At 45.4% G+C, this 11,345-nt stretch overlaps 1 protein-coding gene across 1 annotated transcript in view; it reads left to right on the top strand.

The window, feature by feature from the left end:
• sbf1 (SET binding factor 1) overlaps positions 1 to 11,345 on the top strand; it is a 131,829-nt gene that overhangs the window by 44,547 nt on the left and 75,937 nt on the right. Inside the window, exons 3-6 of the mRNA XM_078234621.1 lie at positions 5,245 to 5,350; positions 8,513 to 8,645; positions 9,452 to 9,560; positions 9,777 to 9,890. Of these exons, the coding sequence (XP_078090747.1) occupies positions 5,245 to 5,350; positions 8,513 to 8,645; positions 9,452 to 9,560; positions 9,777 to 9,890 (462 nt within the window). The remainder of the gene's footprint in view (positions 1 to 5,244; positions 5,351 to 8,512; positions 8,646 to 9,451; positions 9,561 to 9,776; positions 9,891 to 11,345) is intronic.

Raw genomic sequence — 11,345 nt, 5'->3', positions numbered from 1 at the left:
CCCTCACCCCTCACCCTCCCCCCTCACCCCTCCCCCTCAACCCTCCCCCCTCACCCCTTCCCCCTCACCCCTTCCCCCCCCCCTCACCCCTTTCCCCCCCACCTCACCCCTTCCCCACCTCACCCCTTCCCCCCCTCACCCCTTCCCCCCCTCACCCCTTCCCCCCTCACCCCTTCCCCCCCTCACCCCTTCCCCCCTCACCCCTTCCCCCCCTCACCCCTTCCCCCCCTCACCCCTTCCCCCCCTCACCCCTTCCCCCCCTCACCCCTTCCCCCCCCCTCACCCCTTCCCCCCCCTCACCCCTTCCCCCCTCACCCCTTCCCCCCCTCACCCCTTCCCCCTCAACCCTTCCCCCCCCTCAACCCTTCCCCCCCCTCGCCCCTTCCCCCCCTCGCCCCTTCCCCCCCTCGCCCCTTCCCCCCCTCGCCCCTTCCCCCCCTCGCCCCTTCCCCCCCCTCCCCTCCCCTTCCCCCCCTCGCCCCTTCCCCCCCTCGCCCCTTCCCCCCCTCGCCCCTTCCCCCCCTCGCCCCTTCCCCCCCTCGCCCCTTCCCCCCCCTCGCCCCTTCCCCCCCCTCGCCCCTTCCCCCCCCTCGCCCCTTCCCCCCCTCGCCCCTTCCCCCCCTCGCCCCTTCCCCCCCTCACCCCTTCCCCCCCCTCACCCCTTCCCCCCCCCTCACCCCTTCCCCCCCCCTCACCCCTTCCCCCCCCTCACCCCTTCCCCCTCACCCCTCACCTCTGGATGCGGTGTGTCTGAAGATGACTGATTAGGCCAATTCAAGCACTGAATATCCTGGCACATATTGGGCAAATTTGTGTAGGCGCTGTAGTTGTTGTGCTGGTGGCTCTGGACTTGCGCAGCTCGCGCTTAAGTTGTCCTTCAGCATTGCACCTTGCTTCATAAGCTTGACAGCCCTTGTGGGCGAGGCAGCGCCAGGTAAGGCGGTTTTGTGCCAGCGTTTCCCAGGTGGTCGTCTCTATGTCAAGCGACTTCAGGGAGGCCTTGAGTCTGTCTTTGTAATGTTTCTTCTGCTCTCCATGCGAGCGTCTTCCAGCAGAGAGTTCCCCAAAAAGGAGCTGCTTGGGTATGCGCTCGTCCGGCATACGGATGATATGACCTGCCCACCGGGTCCGTGCTCTCATCAGCAGTGTGTGGACTGATGGTAGACTTGCTCTAGAGAGAACTTCAGTGTCTGGTACTTTGTCTTGCCATCTGATGCGTAATATTCTGCGAAGACAAGTCATGTGGAAATGATTGAGCTGTCTTGCATGCCTTCGATACACAGTACACGTTTCACAGGCATACAGGAGGGTAGTGAGTACCACGGCGCTGGAGACCTTCAATTTTGTTGCTGGACTGATTCCTCGACGTTCCCATACAGTGGAACGCAGTCTACCGAAAGCAGAACATGCCTTTGCTATTCTGCAGTTAACTTCTGTATCAATAGTCACTGCTCGGGAGAGGGTACTGCCAAGATAAGTGAACTGGTCCACTGCCTGTAGTTTCTGCCCTTTGATTGTGATTATGGGTTCTGTGTACGGTGCATGAGGAGCAGGCTGGTGCATGACTTTGGTCTTTTTAATATTGATGGTGAGTCCAAAGTTGTCACAAGCCGTGGAAAATTTGTCCATACCGACTTGCATCTCTGGCTCTGAGCCAGTATACAGGGCGCAGTCATCGGCAAAGAGGAAGTCTCTCAGAACAGACTCCTTCACTTTGGTAATAGCTTGAAATCTCCTCAGGTTGAAGAGCTTCCCATCCACTCTGTACTTAAGGCTGATTCCAGCAACACTGTCCTGGAAGGCATCATTCAGCATGGCAGTAAACATCATGCTGAACAGTGTGGGTGCGAGCACACAGCCCTGTTTGACACCATTGGTGACTGGGAATGCCTCAGAGGATTCTCCGCCGTCCAGTACTCTGGCCATCATGCCATCATGGAACCATCTGAATGAATTTGGGGAGGGCAGCCGAACTTTGACATGATCCTCCACAGGCCTTGTCGGCTGACAGTGTCGAAGGCTTTTGCGAGGTCAACAAAGATTGCGTAGAGATCGCGATTCTGCTCCTGACACTTCTCCTGAAGTTGGCGCGCGGCAAAAATCGTGTCAATAGTCCTGCGACCTTTGCGGAAGCCACACTGTGACTCTGGAAGCAGGCCCAGCTCCAGATGAGTGACCAGACGATTTAGCAGGACTCTTGCGAGGGTTTTTCCAGCGATGGAGAGCAGCGAGATTCCTCGATGGTTGTCGCATACTTGCCGATTGCCCTTCCTCTTGTAGAGGTGTACGATGGAAGCATCTTTAAGTTCCTGAGGAATGGATCCTTGCTTCCCAAAGGACTGGAACAACTCGGTGAGCTTCTCGATAAGTACAGGCCCAGCAGCTTTGTAGATCTCTGCGGGTATGGCGTCTGCCCCTGGGGCTTTGCCACTAAATAGCTGGCTAACAGCTTTCATGACTTAGGCTACTACCGGTGGGTCATCCATGGCACTGTTGATATTGACCTGGGAAATCCTGTCTATCGCCTCATTGTTAATAGATGACGGTCAGCTGAGGACAGCTTCAACCGTGGCCACTAATCAGATGTTATAGGTTTCACATCAATGGCAAAAGATTTAGAAGGAAGATGTGGAGCAATGCTTTCACTAGAAATTGTTGGAATTGTTTTTTCTTCATTTGTGCGACATGGGCATTGCTGGCTGGCTATTTATTTGCACATGGGCTGTTGAGAGTCAACCGCATTGCTGTGGGTCTGGAGTCACATGTAGGCCAGACCAGGTAAGAACGGCAGATTTTCTTCCCTGAAGGACATTAGTGAGTCAGATGGGTTTTTCCGACGATCGCCAGTGGTTTCATGGTCATCAGTAGATTCTTAATTCCAGATATTTTTTTTCATTGAATTCAAATTCCACCATCTGCCACGGCGGGATTTGATTCTGGGTCCCCAGAACATTATCTGAGTTTCTGGATTAATAGTCTAGTGATAATACCACTCGGCCATCGCCTCCCCTAATCTGAAACGTTCTACCACAAAAGGTGGAGGAAGCTGATTCCATGAATTATTTTAAGTTGAGTTGGACCGATATTTGAGGATGAGGAACTGGCTGGGTTATAGACCAAAGATGTAGATTTGGGAGTTGCAATGAGTCAATCAACCCTCGCATCTCTCTCTCCCTGCACCCTCCACCCCCCTTTATATTCCTATCAAAATGTAACACTTTACTATGCTAAATTTTGTCTGCTATATGTCTGTCCATTTCACCAGTCGATGTTCATCTGGAATTTGTTACAATCTTCCAAGTTGTTCCATTTGAGTTTACTGTATCATTTGCAAACTTTTGAAATGATGCGTTGTATAACCATGTCCAGGTCATAAATATCAAAAATACCAGTGGTTTTAACACTAATCCCTGGAGAACTCTACTGTATATAGCTTCAACCTGCCTCTGGGACAGAGATATGAGGAACAAAACATTTTAACCATAATAATAGATGTTGAATTAGGCCATGACATCAATGTCAAATGGGCAGTTGTGGACAGGTTTGAAATTCTGTACAGGATATTGTTATTACAATGCTATTTCAAAATGTTGCTGTATAATGCTAATCACGCCTTGGTGAATTCAATTGCATGATTTGGTTTAGAGGTTCAAAATCATCAGGGATCGAGATATTAGACAGAGAAAAATTGTTCCCATTGGTAGAATGGTCAAAAACCAAACTGAAGTTGAATTGGCAAAATAACCAACAATGACATGTGGGGGTAGGGCCTGGGTGGGATTGTGGTCGGTGCAGACTCGATGGGCCGAATGACCTCCTTCTGCACTGTGGGGTTTCTATGATTCTATGACACGAGGAAAACCATTTTTACACAGCAAGTGGTTAAGATCTGGAATGAACTGCATCTGTTGGAGGCAGATTAAATTGTGCCTTTCAGAAGGGAATTGGATAAGCACCTGAAGAGAAAAAAGTTGCAGGGCTACAGGGAAAACGTAGGGGAGTGGGACTGGCTGAGTTGCTTTTGCAATGAACTGGCATAGACATGATGGGTTGATGGCCTCCTTTTGTGCTGTAACCATTCTATGATTATATGTATATTTCCTTCCAGTCTGAGAAAAGCTGTTCACCACTACTCTCTGCTTTTTTCCCCTTAGCCAATTTCATACCATACACTGTCCTTTTAATCCCAAGTGCTACAATTTTGCTTACATGTCCATGTGTGCACTTCACTAAAATACCATAATCAGCTACAGAATAATCAGAAAGGTTATGTTAGCTGTTGTAACTCAAGGGCTAGAATATAAATGGGAGGAAATCTTGTTAACTGCTATATAAAGCCGTGGTTCGACCACATCTAAAGTACAGTTTACAGTTCTGAGGACCACAGCTTTGAGTATTTTGGACTTGGAGGGAGTGCAGTGCAGATTCACCAGAATGTTACCAGGATTTGTGTGATAGTGTGAACAGTTGTATTTCCCAGAATAAAGATGTTTATTTGGTAATTCGAGACATTGGGATTTTGAAAGGAATTGATCTATCTCAATTCAAAATTTAAGATGAGATAGAACAACTTTTGCAGGTCAAAGAAATTAAGGGGTAAGGAGCCAAAGCAAGTGGGCAGAATTAGGATGCAGATTAGCTATGAGCTTATTTACTGCCAAAAGAGGGAGCTGAATGGGCCGTTCCTCTGTTCCAAACAGCAACCGCTTGTGCCTTGGGAATGTGGTGCAGTGTCTCCACCAGCTGGTGACCAATTTGAATTACTGTTGTTTTAGTTCATTCCGACCTCACTGAAATGATGTCAGTGAGCATTATCTTACCAGCTGTAGGAAGCGGAAAGATGTAGGCGAATGTAGAATATCAGAACATTGTAATGGGATACCCTCTGGAATTAATGCTTGTCACTACAATGTGAATTGTGAAGTATGAGGAATTCCAGGTAGTGAGTGTATTTGTAGGACACAATTTTCAAAGCTTCTTGTGCGGGACCCCTGAAAAATTTAACACAGCCAGTTTCTGTGCCAGATGTTCTGTGCTGATTGAGATTGCTAAAACAGATTACACCAAGTGGCAGTTTTCACCTCCAATTATAGGCTTGAATTTTTTATCTCTAATTCTTGAAATTGATGTTTTGTCTCCATTCAAAGTGGAAAGTTTTATTTCTTGCTCTTCTTACTTAAATCAAACCAGTTCAGAGTATTGGTCAAACATCATCTTACAATTTCTGCTTGATTACCTCCACAGAGAACAATCTCACTGGGAGCAGGAGACCGTCAGGTGATACAGACCCCCGTCAACGATGCGCTGCCAGTCAGTGGCTGCAGTGTTGCACTACTACTCAAACAGCTGGGTATGTGTCTGAAGCCCGTGTGTAACATCAGGCTCCGTCAGCCCACCTGCATCAAGAGGCTTTGTGCACATTGATTATTCTCATCATTCCCTCAGTAATTCTTTAAGTACCGCATTTGTTTCCACAGTATAAAAAGAACATTCTGAAAATACTCAGTTCAGGCAGCATCTGTGGAGAGAGGGCCAGTGTTAATATTTCCAGTTGATGACCCTTTGCCAAACCTTTGGCCTAAAACATTTAGTTTCTTTCTCTCTCCATATATGCTGCCAGAACCGTGGATTATTTCCAACATTTTCTGCTTTTATTTCAGATTTCCAGCGTTCTCTAACATTCATTTCTCAACTTTGTGACATCAATGAGTAAAAAAAGTCCTGTCTGTTATTTCCCGAGCTCTGTGATGCATTTATCCAAGATTTAATTATTTCACACAGTCGCCTCAACATTTCCAAAGGGGTATCAGATAAACCCATGTCCGACTGCTCAGATCACAAGCTAGAGTGAGGCCTGTCAATGACTTTTATCCTTCCACTTAAGATGCTGTCTTTACCCCTCCATTCCTCTGAAGGCCCTGACACTCTTCCCCTTCCACTGAAGTTGTGGGCCCTTTGTTCTGCTACCTGGTGGTGTGCACTTCTTCCCCCTCCAGTATCTCCCTCCCTCCCCTTGGTGTCTCTTTCTTCTTCCCCACCCCACCCCATGTTTCTCTCTCCTGCCTCTATTTCTTGCCATCCACCGATTCCTCCTTTTCGTGATTTTACTCCTCTCTCCTGCCATTCATGGAGGAAATGGATAGTTAGGTTGGACGTTGTGATATTGTTGATGTTTTGTCCTGGACTGTTTTGAAGTTTGTGAATGTTATTGCAGCTCACGGATCCAGACAAGTAAAGAGTATTCCATCACAATCTTCACTTGCCACTTGTAGATGGTAAGGCTTTGGGGTGGTGAGTTCCTCACACATTGCCAGAGCAATTCAAGCAGTGGGTAATGTGACCTTTCACTTCAAAATTGTCATTCAATTTATGTTATCTTCTCTCATTCCAAAATGCATCACTTCACACTTTCAGTGCATTGCATTTCATCTGACATGTGTCTTTAAATCTCTTGGTTATATTATTTGGCTATTAATCTAAACACTTTCCAAGCATTCCAATTTAATGAGACAGACAAGGACAGGAGTCGACTCCTAATTAATCCAACAATTTCTTTCTTTATTTAACACTTCAGGTACCAACTCAAACTTACAGTTGCAACTCTTTAACGGAACTTTAACTTTAACTATTTAACTGAAAATAGATAATACCGAATTTAGGAAAACCTTGGCCAAGAAATATTCCTAATATAGAATCTATCGTCTCTGAAGATTCCTTTAGGGCACTCCTCTAGAGTTGTCATTGGCAAACAAAGGAGTGCAATGTCTTTTATCTACAAACTCTTCACTTGCTTCCAGAAGATTCTCTGTCATCTAGCCAATTGTGCAACCAGAAACCGATCAGACGGCTCAACATTCAATGAAATTACTTGTAAGCGATGCTGTTATGCTTACATCAGATGACGTGTCCCACACATAACAGCAATAAAATTCGAGGCCACCAAGCCTATGCAAAAGTAAACAACTTCCCTTGCTTAGTCAGCTTCAGACACAACATCGTGGGCCGAAGGGCCTGTTCTGTGCTTTACTGTTCTATGTAGACCACAGTTTCCAGACCAGAGTAACTTTACAACCTGCATCTCGTTCTAATTACAAGTTGACCAAAAATCTCAGCATGCTTAACTCAGCCAGAATAGCCATTTTAAAGCCATTATTGTTGTAGTCATTCTTTCTCTGTCTACAGTTGCCAACCCTTCTGCCATTGGAAATGTTTTCTCTTTCTTTATTCTGTCTAAACCCCATACTATTTGGGCACTTTTATCAGATATCCTCATAATGCCCTCTGTTCAAAGAAAAACAAATCTAACTTTTCCAGTCTCACCAGGCAATCCTCATCACTGTTTACTACATTTGCAACATTGACTATATTCAAGTTCAGGTCATTAACATATATAAAGAAAGCGGTCCTAATACCCATGAGGTACACCACTGCATATTTACTGCCAGTCTGAAAAGCGACCATTTAGCACTACCACAAGCAAAAGCAAAATACTGTTGATGCTGGAAATCTGAATTAAAAACATAGTGCTGGAAATCCTTGCGTCTGGCAGTTGCTGTGGAGAAAAAGTGAGTTAACATTTCAACTCTATTACTTTCATTATAATGAGAAGAAGTTAGAGATTTTACAAACAAATATCGAGCCAGGGTAAAAGGAAAGGAAGACAGAAGAAACAGGAGGTTCTGTGATAGAGTGAAGGGCAGGGGTTCACTACTCTGCTTTGCTTTCTATCTTTGGCAGTTTCACATCCAAACTGCCGCTGCCCACCCCTCGCTCTGCCCGCTCAGTGGTGTCAATGCGTCAGGAGATGCTGCCACTGTAGTAGTGCTAACTTGTCTCACTTATTTTGATTTGTAGTCCACGTTGAGCTCAGATTGCTTCATTCTGTTTCAGTAGCTAGTGGCCTTCATTGCTGCTGAATTGCTGAAGTTTGATGCTTTCAGTGGCTGAATTTCAATAATGGTGATATTTTTATTGCTCAGATTGCCATATTTTACGAGTATAAAGATTACGGGGAAAAGGCAGGAGAATGCGGTTGATAAACATATCGGCCATGATTGAATGGTGGAGCAGACTCTATGGGCCCAATGGCCCAATTCTGCTCCTATATCTTATGGCCATATCTTGATTTGTGTTTGCTTGGCTTGTTCTGCAAACAATGGAAATGGGTATTTCTGATTAGACACCATACTTGGACACTACCTAAGCTGCTGAATTGTGATGGGACTTCACGCACTATTGATCAAATAGTGCAGTTTTGCCTTTACAGTGCCACCAGTAGGCACAATAACTTTGGCAGCCCAAGACTATTCTCCATTTTTAATATATAACAGATACAATCAAATACAAGTTCCCAGTAAGATACATTTGAACAGAGAATCTATACTGTGTTCAGTAATGTGTGTTCTAACATGAGATCTCCATGTGCAAAGGTATATTCTATCATAGAATAAGTGGCTTTTCATCATTTCTGACTCTGAAATTTGTTTTCTTTAATCCTTGTTTCTTTTTCTAGGTATTAACAATGTACTGGAGCTTTTCTGTGGTGCCCTAACCGAACACAAGATTCTGTTCCTGTCTTCCAGTTATCAGAGGCTGACAGAAGCCTGTCGAGCACTTCTTGCTCTCATGTTCCCTCTGAAATATAGGTAACTAGGGGAGAGCTAATGCATTTAGAGAGGTGCTGATGTACTCAGGGCACAGATGCATTGGAATTATTAGGAGGGAATACCGGTTGGAAAGTTTGGCGGGTATTTGTGGTGTAGGTTAATTATTTAGTCAGTGGATTTGGGTTTCTGGCCATGTGGATACTGTACAGTGCCTGAAGCTTTGTGGGCGGCATAATGGCACAGTGGTTAACACTGCTGCCTCACAGCACCAGGGACCCGGGTTCGATTCCCGGCTTGGGTCACTGTCTGTGTGGCATGTTCTCCCTTTGTCTGCGTGGGTTTCCTTCGGGTGCTCCGGTTTCCTCCCACAGTCCGAAAGACGTGCTGGTTAGGTGCATTGGGCATGCTAAATGCTACCTCAGTGTACCCGAGCAGGTGCTGGAGTGTGGCGACGAGCGGATTTTCGCAGTAACTTCATTGCAGTGTTAATGTAAGCCGACTTGTGACTAATAAACAAACTTTACTTTAAAGCAATTCTTGGATGCTGGGTTAAGGACTGCAGCATTTTAATAACAGGGTGTGGAGTTAAGAAATCAATATGAGCTTGGGGGGGGGGGGAATGAGGGGGCAGTGGAGTGGAGGAGGAGGTGAGGTGGATGAGGGACTGGGAAGGGGATGGCGCGGTGAGAAGAGGGAGTGGGGTATTGTGGGAGAATGGACTGGAGAGTGATTTGGGAGAGTGAGGCAAACTTGTAAAATTTAACGGGACTGTGGGTGGGGCAGCAGTTTGAATGTCTCTTATTCTGGAATTATTATGAATGAACCTTTGCCTTGTGTTCTGGTAGTTTTACATATATTCCAATCTTACCGGCTCAACTTCTTGAAGTGCTGAGCAGTCCCACGCCTTTCATCATTGGAATCCATTCTTCCTTCCGAGCAGAGATGCAGGACCTGGTGAGTGTGCCCAAGCATGTTGTCCTTTCAATCGTACTTGGTCTACTGAGTTCCACCAATCGCTGACATTTTTGGTTACAATCTAAAGTTGGAGTTGGTGAATATTATTTTCAGTTATAGTGTCAGTGTGCTTTAATGTTGACTAGTGCAGTGGTGAGTGAGAGATTTTGGGATCAGAAGAGTTGGTGAGGTGTTGATTTGTTTTCTTCTCTCTAGCTGGATGTAATTGTTGCTGATCTGGATGGTGGCACAGTTGTGATTCCAGAGTGTATCCACATCTCAGTTCTGCCAGAGCCTCACCTTCTTCAGACTCAGACAGCACTTTCCATGGTAAGATATTTCTAACTATCAGACTGTTGATGGATGCTTTAATGGGGAGTGTGTTATGACCACCCCCAGGTGAGGTTCCCCAAAAGGCGTTGATCAAGGCAAGGCCCCTTGATTTGTCACCGCTCAGGTGGGAATACTCCAAAATTGTTATAAGCCGGGGTGAGAAGGGGGTGATTGGTTCTGTCTGGTTGCAACATGGTTTAACTTAGCAAGGTTCTCTTTCCCGTGGGTACCTTTTCCAGGCTCAATAGTTATGTTTAAAAAGGTGCTAATTGAGCCAGGCTTTCTTGAGTTAAAGATAGAGTGAGTTTATTAACTGCTAAAAAGATAAAAACAAAAATGGTAAAAGGCATGCATATACATTCATGCAGATTAGAAGTCCAAAGATTGAGTCCAATGGTAAGTAAGTTTAAATAAAAATGCATATGGAGCAATCCTTGACTCGCAAGGCATAGATGATAAAGTGTGCAGCCTTTACAACTTGATCCCAGTAGAGTTGACTTCAGTAAGCGGAATTGACTTCTGCAGGCAAATAGTTGATACTTTGATTTCAGTGTTCTGCGGTTATGTTGAGAGATTTCAGTTCTCTTTCTAGCTGTGATCCTTTTGTTGGCTCGGCTGACTTCCTCAAAGATAAAGATTCGAGATAAAATGGCTATCTTGCAAGGGCAGATGCTGGCTGTTCCTTTATTGTATCGCACATTTACAGTGCAGTAAAACTTACAGCTGCTTATCCTTACAGAGCAGACACAGACAGACAGAGGACAGCTCTTTCAATTACCTTTCAACCCCTTCTTTGTATATTCCAAGTGGAAATGGAATCCACTCGTCCATTTAGGTCATACACACAGGATCTATTAAGATGAGATGGCATTTACCAGATATGGTAATCAATTACAGGATCTTTCAAGATGGAGTGGCCATGATATCCCTTTGTCTTTACTGGAGATCATAATCAGTCTTTGGATGCTTGTCTGGAAACGGAGAGGTTCCATTGTCCCTCAGAGAACACCCTGTCAGTGGCCCACAGTACATTCTCGGCCATCTTTGGGGTTTATGTCTATTTGAAAAAATAAAACTCAGGCCTTATTTCAAGTTCAATATTTTGGGCATCATTTTTTATCAATTATCATGACAAGTGTAGTCGCACAGCGTTTGAATTTGGGAGGGAGGGTTGGTGGTTGAGGGTAGAGGCATTTGTCGCAATTGTGATAAAATGCTGTGTCATTTTGACAGCATCTGTGGATATAGTGAACAGATAAGGTCGATTAGTTAGAACCTGTGTGTCAGTATGTAGTACTTGTTGGGGAGCTGAGAAATGTAAAAGTGAGGCTCTATATTGCTGAGTGAATGTAATTACTGAATTGCTGGCTAGCTATTTTGAATGGGTTCAAAGTTCCTAATAAGGCAAAGTACTTAGCTGTAATATCTATTGAGTCAATCTTAATGCAAAAG

Source organism: Mustelus asterias, chromosome 19 (assembly GCF_964213995.1).
Source record: "Mustelus asterias chromosome 19, sMusAst1.hap1.1, whole genome shotgun sequence".
NCBI classification, from domain to species: Eukaryota; Metazoa; Chordata; class Chondrichthyes; order Carcharhiniformes; family Triakidae; genus Mustelus; species Mustelus asterias.
Note: the sequence above shows the minus strand (reverse complement) of the source record. Positions and strands in the feature narration are given on the sequence as shown.